The 25,913-nt window shown below is 41.1% G+C and overlaps 2 protein-coding genes across 2 annotated transcripts in view; both read right to left on the bottom strand.

Moving 5' to 3' along the window:
- The window catches only part of PRRG1 (proline rich and Gla domain 1), a 141,852-nt gene that overhangs the window by 54,852 nt on the left and 61,087 nt on the right, over nt 1–25,913 (bottom strand). Inside the window, exon 3 of the mRNA XM_061136114.1 lies at nt 2,411–2,571. Within this exon, the coding sequence (XP_060992097.1) occupies nt 2,411–2,571 (161 nt within the window). The remainder of the gene's footprint in view (nt 1–2,410; nt 2,572–25,913) is intronic.
- On the bottom strand, nt 17,078–17,785 carry LOC133052124 (transcription factor E2F6-like). The gene has a single exon (XM_061136896.1). It carries the CDS (start codon nt 17,768–17,770, stop codon nt 17,078–17,080), a length of 693 nt encoding a protein of 230 aa, XP_060992879.1. The 5' UTR covers nt 17,771–17,785.

Raw genomic sequence — 25,913 nt, 5'->3', positions numbered from 1 at the left:
ACCTACACACACATCAACCCTTGATAAGCAATCCGATTCTAAGAATTTACACTGAAGATGTACTTCCTATCGTGCAAAATGATTTACTATGGCATTATCTGTAATTGTAAAAATAGAGGAAACTACTTAATGCCAAAATACAATAGACCGGCTGAATAAATGGTGACACAGCCTTACAAGGAAGTACTGTCCAGATTTTTTTAAACAGGGTAAGCTCTGTGAATACACACAGAATGACTTTCAGAAGGGACAGATGGACGAACATAAATGTTTTTCCCTGTTCTGATATGGGCATTAAAATTATGAAACCACTGTATGTGTGCTGTAGAACTGGGCAAAGGAGTTAATATACTGGTGTAACTGACAGGCTTCTCACTGTGGAAGAATATCTATGAAGAATATTTACATTTCACATACAAATATAGAACAGGGAAAACAAAGAAAAACCCTGAGGGGTGTTGGAACTGGAGATTAGCAGGATGAATATGCAGGCTGCTAACACACACAGACACGTGCGCGTGCATACACACACACATTTATATGCATATACATGTATCATTTTTTTCCCTCGCTCTACTGTTGGAACATCCAGAAACAATGATACTCTGATAGCAATGAAAACACTCTAGCTCCCAGATCTTGGTTTCTAAATATTATTCCTAACTAAAAGTAAGCAAGGCTCCTCAGAGAAACAACCAATGCCAAGACCAGGGCAGGGAAAGTACAACAGTATCCTGGAGCACCTTGCTGGGCCAAAAAGTTTAAAAAAAAACAAAAATGATAAGGACATGTCAAAGAGACAGAGAAGCTGGTTTGAAGAAATTTCCATTAGCCAAATTTAAGATATTTTGATCAAAACACTGACAGTAATGGATTATAACTCACAGAATAAAATGATCTATGAAAGATAGATAGATCAAGGGAAAAATTTTTCCCATAGTGGGCTGCCGGCTAATAAATGTACATAGAATGATGGAGTCAGAAACTCACCATTTAGCATTATGTTAAACTAGAATTTAGTTGATTCAGTCAAGAACTATCAATGGCAGACATTAAAACTAGTGGGTAGAAGTTTGGTGGAGAACAGAATATTTTTACGTAGTGTCAAAGAATCTTCCCACTAAAGTTCTTACCTTTCCTTTAAAGGAACATGATAAAGCAGGATGAAAAGGCACTAGCTTTATGAAAACCACAGTAGAGTATCTAAAATCTGTATTTTTTTGGAAAAACACAATATCAAAACCTAAATTTTTAAGTGCATGAGCCAGGTTTTATCAGAAACTCCATGCTACAAAATACTATTTATACTATAATCCTATTGTTATTAAAATTATCTATGTACTATGAATAGGCTAGAATGATAAATACCAAAATTATAAAACTGATAGTATTAAAAATTCAGGTGATTTTATTCATTTTTATGTTTTATCATATTTTCAATGTCTCTACAATAAACATGTATTACTTTTATAAGAAGAAAAAGTATGGGAAGAAAAAAACCCCACAAGGAGTAAGCAGATACAACTGAAAAAAGCTGGAAAGAAATTGAAAAGCCAAGAGCATTTTGTGATTGCATGATGGCATGATGGATGATGTATTCTTTTCCCTGTTTTTACCTGTGGGACTTCGTAGTTAAAAACCCTGACGCTCACAACTGATCACTTTACACATTGATTTTGCCTTTGCTGTGCACACCAAAATCTAGCAACACTGCCTCTCTGATCATCTCTCCTTCAACTCCTTCCTCTTACCCCCTGGATCCTTCCTTACCTAACAAGAAACCAAATTGTCTTTCTTTAAAACTTCTGCATCCACTGCTCCTGAGATTATCTAATGTCCCCTGAGCACATCCAGCATCACTTGTTTCTCAAGTAGTGTTATTTTCACAGCAGCGTACAGGAGTGGATCTTTATACAATAGCTACCGCTCTGAAACATCATTTCCTACTGTAAAGTAGTTCCAAAGAATGTACACCATTGTCAGAGTGGGGAGGGGAGTTCTGATAGGTCTTTTCTCCGGTAGAAATAAAATGTTTTAAAACAGCGTCACTATCTATCAGCTTTCTCTGTACTTTCTCTGTGATCAAGCGCAGTAGGATGATGATGGTATCTGCAAGTTTCCCAAACAAAGCTTTGCGTAAAACATGCTTACTTACCCTTTGCACGGATGATCAAACTCAGCTCAGCAGGGTCCTATGGAAATGGAGCCCTCAAACATAGATCAGCACACAGGAAAGTGGACCGAGGCCTCTGACCCACACCGTGTTCTTAGAGGCCTCATTTAGAGTTAGCTCTTCAGAGGTTAGTTTTTAACTGATAGCAAAGCACACATTTGGGAATGCAGGTTTTAAATATACATCACAAAGGTAGGCAAATCTGTGAATATTTTAAAAGACTGCCAATATACTCACAGTTTTTTCGTTATTTTCAAAAGCTTCTCTTGCCTCTTCAAATGTACAGACTTCTTCTTTGCATTCACGCTCAATGTTGCCCTGTCTTATTTCTTCAAAGAGTCCATTCGCTCTTCGGTAGCGTTTTAATACTGAATTGGCTTTGTCGCCAGTGAGGAAAACTACAAAGAGATATAATAATAAGCATAAAATTGTAATTAAAAATACATGTGGAAAGTTACTGTACAAGATGAAGTCTGCTAGACACTCTTTGGAGAACATAGCCAACACCCTCAACCTCTTTCTCTAGGTGAGCAAGCAAGCAACACTCGGCTCTCAACCACCCCATCTGCTGTCTGCCTCATCACGTGCGTCATTTCAGTGGCAGTTGCCCTGGGCAGCGACAATGACGTGATGAACTATCCCAATCCAGACTTTAGCACATTACTGCCAACCATGGGTGTTTAAATATAGCAATAATGGAACCAGAACACACATGCACTCATTACTGGAAGAGGATGCCCCAGGCTTTCTGCTAGTGGAGAGCAGCAATGAAATAAAAATCCAGCCTGTGGACTATCAGTCTTTGTTACCCCAACTAAAAATAAATAAAACTCCAACTGACCTAATTATAAAAACCCAAAGCACCTTTACTCATGTGAAAGGAAGAGGTGACAAAATACTACCAAGAAATTAAGGTAAATTTGGCCATATTTCATTCCAAAGGATATTAATAGTCATTTTGTTCTAAATGCACTTAGCTTGAATATATTTTGACACTAATATATTTAACCCCATTTTGATGTCCTTCAGAAAAAGAAAATTGTTCTGTCTGACTTGTAGAGGCATTTCATATAAACATTCAAAATGCACATTCATGATACCCAGTAAAATAAGGCAATGGTTATAATGCACACTTGTGGGAAATAATTTTTATGTACAGATTCATTTTAAACTATACTTCAGTTACATTTGTCTAAAATGATCATGCTTGTTTGAAGATATAAATAGAATGCTACCAGAATTTAATCTTCTGCTAGTGCAAATAAATTAGAAAATACCCTAATCTTAAAGACCTTTGACATGTGGCAAGGTACATAATAGATCCTTCAGAACATTAAGAGAAAAAAAAAAGGCCACATTTTGGGGGGCGGAAAAAAACATTTTGAAGTTAAATGAAAATAAGTAAATACTCGTTTAAAACTGGCAACAACAGGAATGAATTGAAGGTTTACTTCAATTTTAGAAATGTGTATTTGACTTTATAGAGGATATGGATTCAATACTTAGGATTCTTTAAAATATCCGAATTGATACAAGTTAGATGGGTACACTGAAAACTACGGTACATCTTCCTTCCTTCTGTGCCTCAGAAGGGTAAGTAGTGATAAAAATGGATCACAAAGTCATAAAAAATCATTAGAAGAAATCCTAGAACAGAAAAGGGTGCTGCTGAGTTGGAGAGTAGCAGTAGAATTTTCTGCCAGTGCTTTTCACAGTTTAGCTGCGTGAGCATCTCTTGCTGGACTTACTATCGCACATCCTACTGGGCCTACCTCTGAGTCTCTGATTGCACAGGGCTGGGGTAAAGCCAAGAAGCTGCATTTCAAGTAAGAGCCCAGGTCACACTGGTGTTGCTGGGCCCACTCCCACAGTTTGAAAACCACTACTCAAATGGGAGCTCCTTAGAAAACTAGTTCTGAGGAAGGTGTTTATGGAATGCTGGGATTAACACATTTAAAAAGATCTTTTACTGTATGACTTTTTAGGACTCTTACTATGTATTTAATATATATTTGAAATCTCCAGAAAACAAACACAACACATGCGTATGTCACATTTATTTGACTATGGAGCCCTTTTCCAAGGGACATTTCACTGAATTAACCACTGGTCTTATTTATGGCAATGACAAACAATTCTCTTCCATATAATAGGCCAACTAATACATGAAGACGGTAACTGACTTCCCTTGAGGCTTCTCTTTTCTAGGATAAACATGTCTCATTTCTTCATCTGTTGGTCATATATCAGAAAAATGCATAGGAGTCCCTGTACCATCTTTATCACATTAAATGCTGTATTCTACACTGAGTGTGGTCTGACAAGTACAAAACTAATCATGGCTATCAGTTTTCATGTTTTTAAACACACTAGATATGTCAATTGTGCTTCCCTGGTAGCTCAGCTGGTAAAGAATCCGCCTGCAATGCAGGAGACCCCGGTTTGATTCCTGGGTCGGGAGATCCGCCAGGGAAGGGATAGACTGCCCATTCCAGTATTCTTGGGCTTCCCTGGTGGCTCAGCTGGTAAAGAATCCACCTGCAATGCGGGAGACCTGGGTTTGATCCCTGGGTTGGGAAGATCCCCTGGAGAAGGGAAAGGCTGCCCACTCCAGTATTCTGGCCTGGGGAATTCAGTCCATGGGGTCGCAAAGAGTCAGACATGACTGAACAACTTTCACTTTCAGATATGTCAATGAAGTCTAAGACTTCCTTGGCTTTTGGGGACAGTTTTCTTGAAAATAAACTGATCAATAATACTGTATTTTAAGCTTTTAAGAGGGAAAAACCCCTAAATTCTCCTAAGGGAAAATCTTACATGCTGTCTACGTTGAAAAATGTGTCAAGGAAAGCAGCTGACTCCTAAAATCAGAATGCAGGCTAATTCAGAAGATCACACAACTATAAGGTAATGTACAGCAAGACACAGCCCTTCTAATTCCAGCCTAACCAAATTACCAAGAGCATTCTACAAACACCTCCTGTGTATTTCTTGTACTGGGAGGCAACGTGATATAATACTGAGACCTCTAGATGCAATAACCTGGCAAGCACGTTTTTATCTCACTTGCCAAATGTGGTCAGTTAGAAGTTATCACTTGGAATAAGAATCTGACCAGTAGGAAAGATACTATTACAGATTAGTTGTGTCTTGGGAAAGATTGAAGACAAAAAGGAGAAGGGGTGAGAGAGGATGAGATGGCTGAATGGCCTCACTGGCTCAATAAACAGGAGTCTGAGCAACTCCAGGAGATAGTGGAGGACAGGGAAGCCTGGCGTGCTACAGTCCATGGGGTCGCAAAGAGTCGGACACAACTGAGTGACTGAACAACAACAACACGTCTGCCATATATTAGGGAACAGGAAATTGTGGCAGAATATTTGCCAGTCCTAATCAAAGTAATTTGGAAATCTAATGGGTGAAATCAGAATTGGGATCCTTTCTATGGGAAAACAAAATAAGGGAAAGGTGACATCTTGGACCTATAGGGTAAGATCAGACTATTTCTTCCTAAAATGCTGGGCAAGCTCCATGATGCAGGGGCTTGTGTTTGGACTTAATGTTTGAAACTAAAGTTGATTACTTTCCTCTACCTCCTTCTCATCAAAATGTGTGAGGCACCCCAGAGCTGTCCAGAATCGTGTATATGCCTTCATCAGAGATGACATGATATGACAAGTATACAGACTGTAAATCTACTCTGAGAACACAACACTGAGGTGGTATTCAAACATATTCTTTTCTCATTAAAATACATAAGGAAAAACCTAAGCTGTTTTATCTCGATTCAGTTAGGGAACATCCTAAGGAAAATATTTCAACTCTAAGACTGATATACCACTATAAAATATTAATTTAAAAAAATAGCTACTTTTTCATAATTTCAAAATGGATAGCTCTCACCCATGCTTTCTCTTCAGAAGAAAACAATAAAAATAAGTGAAATAAGATGATTTCTCAAGTAACTCCCTAAATTACTCCCTTAAACCAAAATACATAGTCATGTTGCATATTTTTAACACTGCAGGATACCAAAATGGATATTTTAATGTCAAAAATATTTATCTAGGTAAAATCATGTCCATATATTTGCTGAAAAACAGCAGATGGCAGGGCCTGAAAGTTAACAGCTCATGTGGAAAATCTCCACTCCATTTATCTAATCAGTTCTCTCATCTTGGGTCTGAATTTACTCAAAAGCCATTATTTAAAGTGGCAAATGTTTACATTTTTCTTTTAAGTGAGCAAAATTTTTCCTTTAGGACGTGTTTACTGAACACAGACTATGTACAATGAGATCATGACAAGTCACAAAGATCAACAGGAAATGGCCTTTGCTCTCAAGGTTCTTTGGTGCATATAATGAAGATAAGAGATACAAACAGTTCTAATGGAAGATGAACCAGATATATGCTGTTTGAGGTTGGCAGGCATATTTCTACTGGGTAGGTGTGTTGGTGGATGGGAGAGAGGCCTGGAGAAGGACAAGTGAAAAGTGTATTAGGGCTGGCCTTTTAGGGACATGAAGAGATGGTGAGGAAAGATACCCTACGAAAACAAAAAAAGTGAGTGAGGGCCTAGAATCAAATAAACCTAGGGCCATAAATGAGGAATAATGAGCTTGCCAGTAGGGCTGGAGTTCACCATTCAAAAAAGGAAGAGAGGGAAATGGAACTTGAAATGGCTTGATAGCCATGTCATGAGGCACTGAATGTTAGGTTAAAATATTTAAACTATTTGATAGCATTCAAGATTTTAGACCGATACTTCATGGAGAAAAACCTAGAAAAATGTGTATGTACAACAGATTTAGGGGTAGGATGAGGAGAAAATGGAGGAATAAAGACCAGGAAAAAGGCTACTTACATTAGACCAGGTTAAGAAATGATAAGATCATGCTTCACAATGGTGCCAAAAGGAAGGGAAAGAAAGGGACAGATGTGAAATTTAGGGTTAATATAACCCAATATATAACTCAATGTGTGATGCCTTTGGCCACTACACCTATCATGTACCTTATTCCTCAGTCAAACCAAATCTTGTCATTCTCCATATAGGCTTTTTCATGCCTCCATAGCTCTATACCTAATATTTCCCCTGCCAGGCAAGCTCCTATTCTATTCAGATGTGAAGTGAAAGTGTTAGTCACTCAGTTGTGTCCAACTCTTTGCAATCCCGTGGACTGTAGCCCATCAGGCTCCTCTGTCTATGGGATTCTCTAGGCAAGAATACTGGAGTGGGTAGCCTTTCCTTTCTCCAGGGGATCTTCCCAACCAATAGTCAGACACAACTGAGTGACTAACACACACCATTCAGCTGTAACATCCTCTAAAAATGCTCCCCAGATTCTACTTCCCAAATCATTAGACATAGCTGCTATAGAGTCTCAGTATTTAGGTAGAATTCAATTATAGCAATTAAATAAACTATATTGTAATTTTATTAGAAGTTTTAGTATGCCTATCTGATTCCCTCTCAAGACTTGAGGACGGGTCCCACGTATTATTAATATTTTGATCCAACCTCTGCTTTTCATAATGCCTAGTAAAGATTTTGCTATAGAACAGGATTCAATAAGGGGGGAATAAAGGAAAACGCAGAACGGGAGAAACTTGAAATTTGAATGACTAGAAACTGGGAAGCCATGGGCCATGCCTCCAATTATGAAGCAGCATCACAAAGTTAATATATGATTGTGAAACCAACATATGTACAGCAAAGTTTCTAGTTAGCCGGCACTTGAATGTCCTTTTTGCAAAAGCAAGCACTTTTTGAAATTTGTACAAGAGTTCTATTTGGGCTCCGCTTGGAGCATATGTTTTGTCGCTGTTCTGAAACAAACACTGATTTGCCCCAATAGTTATGTAGCAGGAGAGCAGCTGGACACCTACTGATGTGGGAAGAGGGCAGAGCCAGTTCCTGGTAAGGAACTAGCAGCTTGGCTTCCCAAGGTGCCACAGCGAATTCATGACAGATGTGTGGGATAGTATACATTTGGGGAGAAATTCATTGATACATAACGTCAGCTGGATAGCACACAAACTATGAGCTGAAGGTCATTCAGTTTCATTATTAGGTAGTTCTACACAGAAGGTGGATTTTGGCTGTGATTTAAAAAAAAAAAAAAAAACCCAAACAGGTGCTGTGTCTGAGAAGAAGTGAGAATGTTTGAGAAGTTTTGTGATCCTCAAAAGGTACACACATCCAGTAAGTAAGTAACTTCATGGCTATTTAAGAGAAATATCAAAACAAAGTGTGAGTTTTTTTGTTTCCTAATGCACGTAAGTTCAGTCACTCAGTCATGTCCGACTCTTTGCAACCCCATGGACTGCAGCACGCTAGGCTTCCCTTCCATCACCAACTCCCACAGCTTACTCAAACTCATGTCCATTTATCAGTGATGCTGTCCAACCATCTCATCCTCTGCTGTCCCCTTCTCCTCCCACCCTCAATCATTCCCAGCATCAGGATCTTTTCCAATGAGTCAGTTTCTTCACATCATGTGGCCAAAGTACTGGAGTTTCAGCTTCAGCATCAGTCCTTCCAATGAACACTCAGGACTGATTTCCTTTAGGATGGACTGGTTGGATCTCCTTGCAGTCCAAGGGACTCTTAAGAGTCTTCTCCAACATCACAATTCAAAAGCATCAATTCTTTGGTACTCACCTTTCTTTATAGTCCAACTCTTACATCCATACATGACTACTGGAAAAACCATAAATTTGACTAAACGGACCTTTGTTGGCAAAGTAATGTCCCTACTTTTTAATACGCTGTCTAGGTTGGTTATAGCTTTTCTTCCAAGGAGCATAAACAGAACTAATGCATATAAAAGTTATGTTTATACTATACTATAGACTATTAAGTATGCAATAGCATTGTATCTTTAAAAAGTAATGTACATACTGTAATTAGAAAATACTTCATTGCTAAAAATGCTAACTACCACCTGACAACACAGGGTTGCCAAAAACCTTCAATTTGTAAAACTCGCAATATTTGACAAGTGCATTAATAGGAGGTATGTCTGTAGTATTTAAGAGGCGACCAAGCTGTCAAGATATAAATACCTGTTAAGTTGTTTAGACCTAATTACTTAATAAATGGAACTATTAGGCATTTCTTTTGGCCTATGGCTGCCATGAAAAAGTCATTGCAATAACTAAGAATACCTCAAACTCAGCAAGTTTGGGAACCTCTGACCTAGGGGTTCTGAAGACTGATTGGGTCCTGCCATTGTGCTCCCAAATCCATCTGGCACATCAAGTTTCAATGGGCTGCGAAGTTCCTCCTCTGAGAAAGCAAACTGAGATCCATTTTGGAACTTGAAAGTTGGTGACACCTGTCACATGGGCTAGTTACTGTGGCCCTGATAAACGTTAGCAGGAAAAGAATCCAGTGTAGTCCCCTCCCCATCCAGTCCCACCTCCCTCAGCTAGCTGCTCCAGTTCTGTCAGCCTGTCTGGGGAAGAGGCCAGGGAGATGAAAACTGAAACACAGGGCCACTAGGTAGCCGAAACACTGAGCAATCAGGCTTCCTGTGTTATGGAGCGAGCAGAGGGGAGGGAAGTGCTGGGTCGAAAAGTGTTCTCCTCTTTCCCAAGTGCTGCTGGTAATTACTTCCAGCCCAGCCAGGGCAAACCCATGCCTTAGTTCATGAAGTGGCTCCTCTACTGTCCTTGGAATTGTATCAGAAAGCCTGGTTTGGGTGCCCTGGTTTCAATGTAAGACTATATGCCAGCAACAACATGAAGAGCAAGAGAAAAGGGAGACTTCCTACAAATGCACTGAGCATCCCATTATCTTTCTTCGATGCAGGAGGCAGGATGTACTCCTCTATTTGTGGGAGAAGGTGAGCTTCACAGCCTACTACTCCTTCATCTTCATCACTCCTCACAGGATGTACTCCTCTAGGCTTCAGGTGCAACCCTAGAGCTCTTGCATGTCCCACGGGAACAGGGCTGGTAAGGGAAGGAAGGAAGACATTCTCATATTTTCAGGGGCTGTGGTTAATTTGAGTAATGAATGTGATCTCATTGGTATCCCAAGTTTGGTCAATGGTACCCATCAGCTACACATTTACAAAGTAAGAAAGAGATATTAAAGCAAACAGCTATGTGAGGAAAGCCGAAACCCTAAGCTTCCCTTCCTCATCTGTAAAACTGGAGTAACAGCACCAACCTCAGTTATAAATGAGGTATTGGACATAAAGTGCTTTGCTCAGAGCCTGGCAAAGACTGGAGCTCAATAAACAAGAGTATGATTTGTTGTCACTGTCCTGGTAGCAGTTATTTCATTTAAGGAAAAACAAGAGATTTATTACCAAAATGATTTAAAAAAAATACACTTAGAAAAGAAAGAATAATCGATCAAGGATAGGATTAACTTGCAGTGAGTCTGCATGTTTAACTCCAGGGATGCCTGGAAGTCTGGTCCCCTTGGTCAAGTTTGGGATGAAATGTACAAGCTTTATACAATGCTGTTTAAAGCCCTTGGAGACACTCTGTACTAGCCTGTCTAGTTTATTGAAAAATGTATAGATTGATGGTTTGCACTGATGGCATGCAGCCTAATTTCAGCTATATGACCATTAAATATCAAAGATTCTCAGTAAACTTGTCCTCTGGCTCCCCTGAGACCAAGGTTACCTTGCATGTATCTTGACTGTTCACAATGAGAAGACAAAGCAACAATAAAGGTATGGTGCAGCAGGAGAGAGATGGCTCCTAAGCCCATTTTTGACTTCATCCAAATCCAGGATAGGGTGCAGTGTGGTGTGTGTATTAGTCATTCAGTCATGTCCGACTCTTTGCGACCCTATGGACCATAGCCCCGCCAGACTCCTCTGTCCATGGGATTTCCCAGGTAAGAATACTAGAGTGGGTTGCCATTCCCTCCTTCAGGGATCTTCCTGACCCAGGGATTGAACCCACGTTTCCTGCATTGGCAGCTGGATTCTTTACCACTGAGCCACCAGGGTAGCCCATACCTTTAATAATGAGAATCTCATGGGTCCTTTCAATTAGTTACTGTCAAATAGTGGCTACTTTGATGATTCATAAATATTCTGAGGATATCATGAGATTTAAAATTTTGGGGGCTTCCCTGGTGGCTCATTGGTAAGGAATCTGCCTGCCTGGGCAGGAGACATGGACCCCTGATCTGTGACGATCCCACATGCCATGGAGCAACTAAGCCCATTTGCCACAACTAGCGAGCCAGTGCTCTTTAGAGCCTGGGAACCACAACTGCTGAAGCCTGTGTGCCCTAGAACCCATGCTCTGCAACAACAGAAGCCACTGCAATGAGAAGCCCGTGCACCACAACTAGGGAGTAGTCCCTGATTTCCGTAACTAGAGAAAAGTGTGTGAAGCAACGAAGCCCCAGCACAGCCAAAATTAATAAGTGAATACATAAATAAAATTATTTTCAAAAATTTCAGAAATTCTTCAGAACATAAATTATGGACTATTTCTGGTCCTTATTTAAGAAGGACTTGATTTTATAAGAAACTCTTAAGGAAGTATCCTTTACCATACCTTACATTAACTTCAATTTTGGTCAAATGTGTGCTGATAAGTCTGTCATCATGAGAATTTTAACAAAAGATCACAAAGAAGCTCTTAAGAAGGATTGAGAATTGAAAATCATACACATGGGAGGGGAGGAGCTAAGATGGCAGAGGAAGAGGATGGGGAGACCACTTTCTCCCCGCCAAATTCATGGAAAGATCATTTGAATGCTGAGCAAACTCCACAAAACAACTTCTGATCACTAGCAGAGGACGTCATGCACCCAGAAAAGCAGCCCATTGTCTTCAAAAGGAGGTAGGATAAAATATAAAAGATAAAAAGAAAGACAAGAGAGTTAGGGATGGAAATCCATCCCGGGAAGGGAGTCCTAATAGAGGAAGTTTCCAAACACCAGGAAACCCTCTCACTGGTGGGTCTGGGGCAAGTTTTCGAATCTCGGAGGGCAACCTAACCAGGAGGAAAAATAAATAAAACCCACATATCACATGCCTAAAAGCAACTCCCAGCAGAAAAGTACCCCAGATGTTAGCATCTGCCACCAGCAAGTGGGGGCTGAACGGAGAGGAGCGGGCGGCATTGCTTAGGGTAAGGACTGGGCCTGAATGCCCTGAGGGCAATCGGAGGGAGCTAATGCAAGATAGCAACCTAAACTGTGGAATCGCAAGAGAGAGAGAATTAACCTGGGAAAAGCCCTAACCAAAGGCACTGCTGGCCATCTGCAGAACAAATGACGGGCTGAGCAATTCCAGAGAAGAGCTAGCCAGCGGTGGACCGGCCCATCCCCCGCCAGAGGCAGGAGGCAGGGGGGAGGGGAAAGGGGCAAACTCGGCCCCAGAGACGGCATCCCCTACCAAACTGCAAACAGGCTTCCAGTTTCTAACCAAAGACTTCCTGAGATTCTGGATGGTTGACATCCGCCAGGAGGGTCACAGCCAGAGATCAGCTCCCCAGAAGAGACACAAGGTGCACCGAACCTGCACGCCTGGAAACTGAGGCTGGGACCGCGGAGGGGATAAGGTGCACCGCACCCCGGGAGAGTGCGCCCGTCAAGCTCCTGGTTGTCTGAGCTGCTCTGGCCAGGGAAGGCACAAAACGCAGGCCCGACCAAGCCTGCGCCTTTGTAGAGTACCCAAAAACTGGAACCGCACGCAACTCAGGGCCCGCTCCCTGTAGAGCAGCCTGGAGCCTGAGCAGTGTAGACGGGGGAAAGCACACAGGCTGTGAGCGGGGGCAAACCCAGTGTGGCCGGAACACTGCGAGTGCTCCCCACAAAGGCCAGTGACATTTGTCTGCAGTGCCCCCCCTCCCCACAGCACGACTGAACAAGCGAACCTAAACAAGAGACCACCTCTGCCCCCTTGTATCAGGGCGGAAATTAGACACTGAAGAGACCTGCAAACAGAAGCCAAATAAACAAAGGGAACTGCTTTAGAAGTGACCAGTGCAACAGATTAAAATCCCTGGAGTTAACACCAACTACACTGGAAGGGGCCTATAGATATCAAGAAGTGTAAGCTGGAACAAGGAGCTATCTGAAACTGAACTGAACCCACACTGCCCGCAACAGCTCCAGAGAAATTCCTAGATATATTTTTACTATTATTTTTTTTAATTAAAAATTTTTTTCTTTTTTTTAAGTCCTCTATTACTCCTTAATTTTCATTTTTATAACCCACTATAACCCTGCAAAAAAAAGGGGGGACCCTATTTTTAAAGGGAACTTCATATATATTTCTTGTTTTGTTTTTTTTTAATATTGTATTTTTAAGAGTCTAACCTCTACTCGAGATTTTCAATCTTTGTTTTTCAGTATTTGATATCAATTTTGGACATTTAAGAATCCAACCTTCAGTACCCATTTTTACTCAGGAGTGTGATTACTGGTTTGATTACTCTCTCCCCCTTTTGACTCTCCTTTTTCTCCCCCAGATCACCTCTATTTCCTCCCCCCCACCCTTTTTAACCCAATTCTGTGAATCTCTGTGTGTGTTCTGGGCTGCTGAGAACACTTAGGGAACAGAGTACTGCCTAGATCTGTCTCTCTTCTCTTGAATCCCCCTTTTTCTCCTCCTGCTCACCTCTATCTCCTTCCTCCCTCTCCTCTTCTTCATGTAACTCTGTGAAACTCTCTGGGTGTCCCTCACTATGGAGAATCCTTTCACCATTAACCTGGAAGTTTGATTATCAGTGCTGTATGGATGGAGAAGTCTTGAGGCTACTGGAAGAATAAGACTGAAATCCAGACGCAAGAGGCTTAAGCCCAAAACCTGAGAACACTAGAGAACTCCTGACTACAGGGAATATTAACTAGTAAGAGATCATCCAAAAGCCTCCATACCTACACTGAAACCAACCACCACCCAAGAGCCAATAAGTTCCAGAACAAGACATACCACACAAATTCTCCAGCAACGCAGGAACATAGCCCTGAGCGTCAATATACAGGCTGCCCAAAGTCACACCAAACCCATAGACCCATCTCAAAACTCACTACTGGACACCCCATTGCACTCCAGAGAGAAGAAATCCAGCTCCACCCACCAGAACACCGACGCAAGCTTCCCTAACCAGGAAACCTTGACAAGCCAATCGTCCAACCCCACCCACTGGGAGAAACCTCCACATAAAAATAAATGTAAAAAAAATTAAAAAATTTAAAAAAAAAAGGAACCACAGACTACCAGAATACAGAAAGGCCACCCCAAACACAGCAAACTAAGTAAGATGAAAAGGCAGAGAAATACCCAGCAGGTAAAGGAACATGAAAAATGCCCACCAAGCCAAACAAAAGAGGAGGAGATAGGGAATCTACCTGAAAAAGAATTTAGAATAATGATAATAAAAATGATCCAAAATCTTGAAAACAAAATGGAGTTACAGAAAATCATACACCTGACAGATATACACATTTAGAGAAGCATGAATGAGTAGCTATAACAAAATATCCTAAATTATTTTCTACTGATATTTGGGTTATTTGATAGTTCAGGTAGCTATTCAATATCTGACATAATTGTTGTGGATATTAAGGATAGTAAGATATTATTTATGCAGAAGTCACTCAAACTCATAAACTTAAGAAACAAAACATGACCAAGGTGATGCATCACAACTTCTGTTTTACCTATAAGGGAGCCCTAGCTCCCTTAGACTTAACAAGGATTAATTTACTCATCCCTCATCCATGAGCCTGGCTGTAAGACTGGAAAGCTTCTTTCGCACATTAAAGCTGAGAAGTAGAAGGGAGTAGGGGTGAGCTGAACCAGATCAACACACTGACAGCAACACGAAGGGAAAGTTGGTGGATCTGAAGAGGAAAGAGACAGGAGGCCCTTTGAGGTTATTTACAAGTTTACATGATTTCATTTTTACTCAGAACACTTTGCAAAGTAGAGTGTTTGTCATATCTCACAAGTAAGAAACTGCTGCTTTGAAAGGATGCTATCACTTGTGGCCATGCTTCCTTTGTTGGTTTGGGGAGCACCACCTTCTTCAGTTGTTTTTCCCCTTCCTCTCATTATTCCCTCTCAGGAAAGGCTTTTTCTTCTGTCTCTTCCCTTAAAATAAATGTTAACGGGACTCTCCTCTTCTCCTTCCCTTCTATTAGGTGACTCTACAATGCACAACTCGACACTGCCAACTCTACAATGCACAGCCTGGCCCTGTCCAAGGAGCACCTGACCGATACACAAACCTGCTAAAACTCTCATGTTCATCACCTGTGCCCAAGGAGCACAATGAGCAGTCCCAGACTGGCAGAGGCAGTCGGCAGGGGCTACACCAGTAGGGAGGAGGCTGGTGTTCAGCAGAGGGGCAAGACTGGCAAAAGTCACTGGAGCTCACAGATGTGCAACTCCTAACTGCTCAGTATTATCTCCCAATATTTTGATTTTTGATTCTTATGCTCTTTTTATACATGGTCTTAATTTCATGTTGCTTCAATTCTTTCTTTGAAAGCAAGAGAAGCTTAAGATATGAATTTGAATGACACAAGAACCTTGTTATGCTCCATAAGCCAAATATTATTAGTCTAAGTTTACCATTCACTGACCCACTCACTGATTTGTTCAAACATTTATTGAGCACTTTTTATGTGCCAGATGTTGGTGCAAGGCAATGGGCTTAACAATACGACAAAGTCCCTCAAGGAGCTCACAGTCTAATGGTAAACTACTGAGTAAACTGAGGCACAGAGTGGTACATGCTTTACATAATGAAGCAGAAATACTAGGTACTTGGAAATGATTAACTAGAGCTGGAGAGAGGGCAGGGTACCATTAGGTCATCATAAGTAAATCCCTTTGACTGAAGAGCAAGGCTACATGCAGAAACATATTACAGAATCTGCTTGCAAAAAAGGTTAAAATAGGGGTCTCCCCTGGTGGTCCAGTGGTTAAGACTTTGCCTTCCAATGCAGGGGTGTGTGTTCAATCCCTGGTTGAGGAGCTAAGACCACAGAACCAAAAACATAGAACAGAAACAATACCATAACAAATTCAACAGACTTTAACAATGGTCCACAGTAAACTTTAAAATTTTTTTTAAAGGTTAAAATAGTTTTCAATTGTCACCATGAATTCACATCTTGTAAGGAATTATTAAGCCATGATCTGATGGCATTTCTACACTTGCCCCCAAAGCCTGGGGCATGCCACCAGTCTGCTCCAACACAATCAATCTGTAGGGACCTTGAAGTCCAATTTTAGCACTGGGAACCGTAGTGAAATACATTAATTAACTCCACAAACTTTAAAAATAAGCATATTTATGATAACTCTGCATATAAAATTTTGGAAAAAACTCTTCTCTAACCCTCATTCTCTGAGGTTCTAGTCAGTTATAAAGAACAGAGAAATTAGATAGTATGTCTGATACTCTCCACATAGACATTATTTTGGTTATACAAGGGTAAAAAGTCTCACTTTGAAATACTTCATAAGCAATCTAAACATTATACAAATATACACAAAGACATCATGTCCAGATGCATGCATTAACCCGTATTAAGGCAGTTTCTCTTGTGATAAAAACACCTGATCCAAGCAGCAAAGGGCAGAGTCCACAAACAGCGGTCCATCCAGCCTGCCCAACAGTTTCAGTGATACTCTGTGTGATGGAGTAATTTCAGGAGGCAAGATGTCTATTTCACTGGCAAAAAAACAGGGAATAATTATTGCTTTAAAAAGTTATTTTCAAATGCAGAAACCGTAATTATCCAGTAATCTAAGTAGTGAACTGCTCAAAGTTACCCCTGGCCTTATTGCTGTAAGGGAGAATGAGAAAGCATCGGGGATGATTTATTCCTCTGAGAATCACCCACCCAGTGTAATTCACCCACCCGGATGTCCCCAAAGACTCAATACCTGGATCCTCACATGCCATTAGTTTTCACTTCAAGCAATTCTTCACTCTGCTCTGGAGGATATTCTTCTTTCTCAGGGTGAAGGTGTTCTGGCTGTGTGCTTTCAGACGAAAAGGTTCCTACACCATCCAATGTTTCAACACTTGAAACATCCTGCTGCGTCATTTGACATACATAAACATTGATGGGCCCTTGGGTGCTCTTCATATATACTGAGACAGACTCATCGTTGGGATACAAAATATCGAAGCTGGTTTCCGCCGGAGCATTAATTGCAAACATAGTCTGTTCACGGAAGGCTTCAAGGCTATGAATATCTTGATATGACACATATGCTAGATCTTTGTTTTCTCTGTCCTCTATTAACTCAAACATCTGTTGAGAACAATCCTTAATTAATTCATCCAGAGCTGCTTCTTTCTCTGATAAGTCAAAAAGTTCCTCCTGCAGCTTCCTCTGTTCAGGCCCTATTTCCAAATAGCTAAGATCAGGTCCTATCCATTGAATCTGGTTCTTAGATTTTTTTTCAACCAGCTTGACTCCACTTAAGACACTGATGACATCATACACTCTTCGTTTTCGTACGCCCAGTGCTGCTGCAGCTTTATTTAAGTCAAGAACACCTCCAGGACTAGATCTGAGAAGTGCCATAAATCTTTGAGTTAAACGAGACAGGGACGCATAACATCGAGGTATCTTCATTTTGGGGCCTTTTTTCATGGACACCTGTTGCGCACTATCTTCTAAATTAAAGCTTACTTTTAATCCGCGCCGGTCCTCCATGCGGGTGGAGTCTTTGGATTCACCACACACCGTCTTCTCCTCCACCTGGTCCACATGCAAGCTGCGTGCCTCCCAGGCAAGCTGCTGCTGACTCATGCTGCCCGGCTGGCCCTCACCTCGCACTGCACGAGCTCTCCCGCCTTCTCCCACTCAAGTCGGGCACCGCTTCCAACACACAGGTCCCGCGGAACAAGCACGAACCTGGCCCCTGTTGTGATGAGATGCTCAACGTGGCTAGGCCGGACCTCAGACTGGTGCACCGCTGCCGCACGCCCCTGGGAGCTGAAATGCTCGCGGAAAGAAAGCACGCTGATCTATGGCACTCAGAACACGAGTCCCGCCATATTTATGCATGCGCAGTGCGCTGCCTCTAGTGCGCATGCCCGCTGCGGCTGGCGCGTTCCGCTGCGGCTGGCACGTTCCGATGCACGCAGCACGGTGTTTTAAGTTTGTTTTGTTTTTGGTTTTTTTAGTAAAAAAGATTGGCCTGAGCTTTGTGGCTCAGCTGGTAAAGAATCTGCCTACAATGCAGGAGACCTGGGTTCAATCCCTGAGTTGGGAAGAGCCCCTGGAGAAAGGAATCTGGCTACCCACTCCAGTATTCTGGCCTGGAGAATTCTATGGACTGTATAGTCCATAGGGTCGCAAAGAGTCAGACACGACTGAGCGACTTTCACTTTCAGCAATCTGCAACATGCGTTTATTCAAATAGAAAGTTTGTTCCTAGTCGGTGTTGTGTAAATGTTGGTGTGCCACAGACTGAAACTATAAGGAGTCCGCATACTAAGAGGTTATTTTTTCTCTTTTTTAAATAAATCTAATATCTTGTTTAGTTGTGAATTTCTCATAAAAGACTGTGCAAGATGCTAAGTTATCCATTTATTTGAGCCTTCTGTTGTTAGTCATATGAAAACTGCCTTTTGAGACTCTCTGGTTGAAGTCCGAAAAAGCCAGTATCTGTTCACTGCTTTCACCAACCCTGTATTGAGACACATGAAAATTCAGGCAGAGTATGGTAGTGAGGAAAGATCCTAAATTTGTAGTCAGGTATGCAAATTTCTGTCCAGCTCTGGCACTAAACTGGCTACATGATTCTGCATTTGTTGCCAAATTTATCTGAGCCTGTCTCCTAATTTGTTAACCTAAGGTTTATATGTATATTATTTCTTAGGTCTTTTCAGTTGTAACTGTGAAATTTTATACTTGGAAAGATTTTTGTTAAGTGGGAGTAGTGTATCGCATTCAAATTCTTTGGGGATATGAATATATTATTTTTCAGCCAAGCAACCACAATCCCCCAAACCAACAATAAAAACAAACAAGAAGCAAAAAGCGACAAGATACCCTCCCCATCAAATCCTGTGCTCAGACTTATATACTATGAAAAAAATCTTATAAAATATCACACTCATATTTCCTTGCTTCTAAACTTTTGATACCATCATTCAGTCAGTTGTGTGTACATGCAATGCCTTCAAGTTTTTTCTGCTAAAATGGGTATAAATAGGCATTTCTTATCGCAAATGGATGGACACAACTTTCCTTAGAACAACTAAGTCTCACTAGAATTCTCAAGTGACATCTCACTTCCTAAAAACCAAAATTATGCAAAATAAAAAGATCTTATTTGACTGTTGGTGGGAATGTAAATTGATACAGCCACTATGAAAGACAGTATGGAAATTCCTTGAAAAAACTAGGAATAAAATTACCATGTGCTCGGTCCTGGTGCACTGGGAAGACCCAGAGGAATCGGGTGGAGAGGGAGGTGGGAGGGGGGATCGGGATGGGGAATACATGTAAATCCATGGCTGATTCACGTCAATGTATGACAAAAACCACTACAATATTGTAAAGTAATTAGCCTCCAACTAATAAAAATAAATGGAAAAAAAATAAAAAAAAAAAATGTAATCAAGTTAAAAAAAAAAAACTACCATGTGACCCAGCAATCCCACTACTAGTCATATACTCTGAGGAAACCACAATTGAAAAAGACACATGCACCCCAATGTTCATTGCAGCATTATTTACAATAGCTAGGATGTGGAAGAGATCTAGATGTCCACTGACAGATGAATGGATAAAGAAACTGTGGTACATATATACAATGGAATATTACTCATCCATAAAAAGGAATGCATTTGAGTCAGTTCTAATGAGGTTGATGAAACTAGAGCCTATTACACACAGTGAAGTAAGTCAGAAAGAGAAAAACAAACACTGTATATTAATGCATATATGTGGAATCTAGAAAGAAGATACTGTTGATCCTATTTGCAGGGCAACGATGGAGACAGTCCATGGGGTCACAAAGAGTTGGACATGACTGAGTGACTGAACTGAACTGATGGAGACAGACATAGAGAACAGACTTATGGACATGGGGTGGGGGGGTAGAGAGGGTAGGATGTATGCAGAAAGTAGCATGGAAACATACACATTACCATAGGTAAATCAGATAGCTGATGGGAATTTGCTATGTGACTCAGGGGGCTCAAACCAGGATTCTGTGACAACCTAGAGGGGTGGGATGGGGAGGGAGGTTCAAGAGGGAGGGGACACAGGTATACCTATGGCTGATTCATGCTGATGTTTGGCAGCAACCAACACAATTTTATAGAGCAATTACCCTTCAATTAAAAATAAATTTCAATATTAAAAAAAAAAAGATCCTATTTGGATCATCTTCCTACTACTGAAAAAAAAAATGCTGCTCAGTCATGTCCGACTCTTTGCGACACCATGGACTATACAGTCCAGGGAATTCTCTAGGCCAGAATACTGGAGTGGGTAGCCTTTCCCTTCTCCAGGGGATCTTCCCAACCCAGGGATCAAACTCAGGTCTCCCACATTGCAGGCGGGTTCTTTACCAGCTGAGCCACAAGGGAAGCCCTCCTATTACTTAGGGAGGTGGGAAAAAGATTATTTCTCAAATGTATTTCACCACTGTAACCTATCTGTGGAAATTAAAAGGCTATTTTTTTTCATAGAAGGTAAGTTTATAATTCAGAATTTGTTGTATAGTGGTGCTCATGTGCCCATACAGGTTGTCACAAACTTACAACTTAGTTAGAATGGCATGTAGTAGGCATTTTCACAGGAATTAGGAAGTGGAAACCCACTCAGGAACTGAGACATTTAAAATATTATTTAATGTTATAGGACTGAACTAGAGAGAGTGGGGGCATCTCAGGGTTTGAGAGAAGTAACTGTTGTATCTTTACTATCCTGAACCTGCTTCTTAAGGACAATGTAGTGGTTATGATCCCTATCTAAGACTTCAAAAAAAGACATCTTTGTGCTATCAGAGGTATGCAATGAAATGCCAGATAATAACAGGCAGGTTTCCAGGAATAAGTGTGGAGAAAAAGCCAGAAACTGATTTCTATAAGACTGAAGACAAAAGAGGTAGTGTATAACATCAATAGATCCCTTCCCCCATGAGGAGGGATCTATTACTAATTCAATATGGTTTACTTAAAAGCCAAATTTTACATCATATATTCAGATGTCTCATGTCTAATGATTTTATGCTTTGTAAGGAATAATTAGATACAGAGAAATTATCTAATAGATTCTCCCACAAGGGAAGGTAAAAAGTCAAATTTTCTTTGAAGGAGTTTTACAATAACTCCTTATCAAAAAGAATACTTCATGAAATGGTAGATGACAGCAATCAAGTTACTAGCAATTACAACAACTGCTTAAATGTATGGTACTCTAACATGATATTTATGAACGAGAGTCGTGCCTTACCCACAGGAAGCAAACAAATATGGGGTTAGAAAATGATCTAATTTGCACAACATTAAGCACACAGTCCGGTAGAATCATGAAAACAGGGGAATTCCCAAGATAGGTATTTCCCATCACTAGTGCCTCAACTCTCATCAACAAGAAGATCATTTGTCTTAGAGTTTATAGTTGCTACAACCACAAAACTTTGTTTTTAGTTTATGAATCCGATTTACACTGATTCTGGTTACACTAGATCTGTCCCATTTGGAAGACTACAGAAACAACTATAACAATCACCATTAAATGGGCTGGGGTGGGGCAGGGTAAGGCACGTAGTGAGACTCAGCAAACATGAAACATAGCTTTAAATATATAATTATGTTACAGTGAATGCTTTATACTCTGTCAACATAGACAGTATGGTATTATCTATGGGATAGTTAACTGTAATCTAGATGCTAGGAGTGAATGATTGTCCTAATAGAATACATACTACATTTAATCAAAAAGTCTCATATCAGAGATGGTTGTTCAGAGAACATGCAAAGCTAGTGGTCAGCTATTTTTCTGTTATGCACAACAGCAGAGCAGAATAGATTTCAGAAACGGAATCTCACTGACAAATTAGTGCTTTTATTAATTAGCACACAGATTTCAGAAAGGACTTTTCCCTGGTGAAATCAATGTTGTTTATATGTGAATTTGTTCTAGAAGTGATGTTGATAGAATTCAAACTTCCGCTTGTTCTACCTGAAGGGGAGAGGAGCACTCACCAGTATTCCCTCTTCTTTCCCTTCTCTCCTAGTGGCTTCTCAGGGACCCCTGTAGAAAACCTGGGGCTTCTCTGAGCACACTGAAACCACGGATCCATCTCAATCCCTTCATTTTGCTGACAAGAAAAGGGACATCCAGGCTAAATGACTTATCCAAGGACTCAGATGCTTGATTCTAGGACCAGCACTACATCTTGGTTTCTAGAATGATAATGGAAGCCAATTTCAAATACTAAGATATGGGGGAGTCCTTCTGGCTTATATATGATTAAACAGAAAGTTTATGCTAACTAAAACAGCCCGTTGGTGGCCTATCAAACAAACACTCTACATCTGCCTTGATCCTTAAAGAAAACTGTGCATTGACCAGAAGTAAAAAAAAAAATCTATAAAAATAAATGACCCAATCAAAAAATGCGCCAAAGAACTAAACAGACATTTCTCCAAAGAAGACATACAGATGGCTAACAAACACATGGAAAGATGCTCAACATCACTCATTATCAGAGAAATGCAAATCAAAACCACAATGAGATACCATTACACGCCAGTCAGGATGGCTGCTATCCAAAAGTCTACAAGCAATAAATGCTGGAGAGGGTGTGGAGAAAAGGGAACCCTCTTACACTGTTGGTGGGAATGCAAACTAGTACAGCCACTATGGAGAACAGTGTGGAGATTTCTTAAAAAACTGGAAATAGAACTGCCATATGACCCAGCAATCCCACTTCTGGGCATACACACTGAGGAAACCAGATCTGAAAGAGACACGTGCACCCCAATGTTCATCGCAGCACTGTTTATAATAGCCAGGACATGGAAGCAACCTAGATGTCCATCGGCAGATAAATGGATAAGGAAGCTGTGGTACATATACACCATGGAATATTACTCAGCCATTAAAAAGAATTCATTTGAATCAGTTCTAATGAGCTGGATGAAACTGGAGCCCATTATACAGAATGAAGTAAGCCAGAAAGATAAAGAGCAATACAGTATACTAACGCATATATATGGAATTTAGAAAGATGGTAATGATAACCCTATATGCAAAACAGAAAAAGAGACACAGATATACAGAACAGACTTCTGGACTCTGTAGGAGAAGGCAAGGGTGGAATGTTTTGAAAGAACAGCATCGAAACATGTATATTATCAAGGGTGAAACAGATCACCAGCCCAGGTTGGATGCATGAGACAAGTGCTCGGGGCTGGTGCACTGGGAAGACCCAGAGGGATGGGGTGGGGAGGGAGGTGGGAGGGGGGATCGGGATGGGGAATACATGTAAATCCATGGCTGATTCATGTCAATCTGTGGCAAAAACCACTACAATATTGTAAAGTAATTAGCCTCCAACTAATAAAAATAAATGGAAAAAAAAAGTCTATGTTAAAAATAAACATTAAATTCCGCCCTTCCTGGGCTGCCAATAGTGGTGCTCCTTCAATGACAAGACGCCCTTCCCAGGTACCAAGGCTATACTGACTCCTGTGTACATGGTGATTTGTTATTGTTGTTTCAAAATCTTGAAGGAATGAATCCCTGACTTCTTGTCAAGACAAAAAACAAAAACGGTATTTTTTGTTCTGACAAGATACAAAACTGTGCTGTGGAGAAGGAGATGGCGATCCACTCCAGTATTCTTGCCTGGAGAATCCCATGGATAGAGGAGCCTGGCGGGCTACAGTCCATGGGGTAGCAAAAGAGTTGGGCATGACTGAGCAACTAAACAACCATCCCCACACACAGTACAGTGAGCTGCTAAAAACAAACCTCAGCATCTAACTTTCCTCCTGCAAATTCTTCAGTGGCTTCCAGCTGCTTTTGGAAGAATGTCCTAAATCTAAAGACCTTTCATAAATCAGCCTCTACCTCGCATCACCCCCTCTTCATTCCCTGTGTCCCAGTCACACTGGCTGGCTTTCTGTTTAAGTATCTTCCTGCTTCAGAGCCGGCACACAGGCTGTTCTCTCTGCTTGCAACACTTTTCCATTTCCCACTGTGCTAATCTTAAGTGTTTCTTCTTCACAGAGAACTTTTCTGGTTTCTCCATCTCGGTTAAGACTTTCTGTTAAATCTTCTCTTAGCACCAAGCCCATTTCAGAGCACTTACTACAACAGTAATGTAAAAATTACAGATGTTAATTGGCTGCTAGACTGTAAGCTCATGAGGGCAGATGTCGTACCCATCTTGTTCACTGCTGTATTCCCAGTGCTGAGCACACAGTTGCTACTCAACAAATTTTGATTGAATGGAGAAAAAAAAACTGTGCTGAAAACTACAGTGTAACTTCTCCAGCATAAGTTCCTCAGAGTAATCTGAGACACTGTCTCCTGGGCTATAGTCCTTGTTGTTGTTCAGTTGCCCAGTCATGTCCAACTCTTTGCAACCCCATGGACTGCAGCACATCAGGCCTCCCCATCCCTCATCATCTCCCAAAGTTTACCCAAGTTCATGTACGTTGCATCAGTGATGCCATGCCATGCAACCATCTCATCCTCTGTCATACCCTTCTCCGTCTGCCCTCTATCTTTCCCAGCATCAGGGACTTTTTCAGTGAGTAGGCTGGTCGTGCCAGGTGACCAAATACTGGCGCTTCAGCTTCTTTTGTTTGGCTTCCTTAAATCCTTAGTTTGGCTCAAACAAAATTCCTTTCTATTTCTATCATAGATTGGTTTACTGATCATTTTTGTTGACAACCATATATATTTGTTCCTCAGCAGCTGTGGAGGATTGATTCCAGGCCCCCCTATGGATACCAAATTCTGCAGGTGCTCAAGTCCCTTATGTGAAATGGCATGCATGCTCAGTCCCTTCAGTTGTGTCCAATTCTTTGCAACTTCAAGGACTGCAGCCCTCCAGTCTCCTCTGTCCGTGAGATTCTCCAAGCAAGAATACTGAAGTGGGTTGCCATGACCTTCTCCAGGGGATCTTCCTGACCCAGGGATCAAACCCATGTCTCCTACATTGCAGGCAGATTCTTTACCATCTGAGCCACCAGGAAGGCCCAGTGCAATGTAAATGATACATAAATAGTTGGAAACACAACGTAAATTCTATGTGAACAGTTGATGGCATGCAGCAAATTCAGATTTTGCTTTCTTGAACTTTCTGAAATTTTTACTTTTTTCCCAGTATTTTTGATCCTTAATGGATTGAATCCATGGTTGTGGAACCTGAGGATAACTGAAGACACAGAGGGCCGACTCTAACGCTGTCCTTGAGACTCAAATTACTTCTATGAAAATCACAATGGTGCTGTTTGGCTTATCTCTAAAGATTTCCTATCCTTTATTCCGGGGCTTCCCTGCTGGGAAAGAATCCGCCTGCAGTGCAGGAGACCTGGGTTCAACCCCTGGGTTGGGAAGATCCCCTGGAGAAGAGAAAGGCTACCCACTCCAGTATTCTGGCCTGGAGAATTCCATGGACTGTAGTCGCAAAGAGTCGGACACAACTAAGTGACTTTCACTATCACTATCCTTCATTCTAAATCAGTGGTTTTCTATCTTGGGTGATGTTGCACCCCAAGGAACATCTGGCGATGTC

Source organism: Dama dama, chromosome X (genome assembly GCF_033118175.1).
Source record: "Dama dama isolate Ldn47 chromosome X, ASM3311817v1, whole genome shotgun sequence".
In the NCBI taxonomy this organism is placed as follows: domain Eukaryota; kingdom Metazoa; phylum Chordata; class Mammalia; order Artiodactyla; family Cervidae; genus Dama; species Dama dama.
This window is presented reverse-complemented; position numbering and strand designations above follow the sequence as displayed.

What these genes read in the sequence shown, in the direction of transcription:
- LOC133052124 (XM_061136896.1), bottom strand. Translation starts at nt 17,770, where the DNA reads ATGAAGATACCTCGATGTTATGCGTCCCTGTCTCGTTTAACTCAAAGA.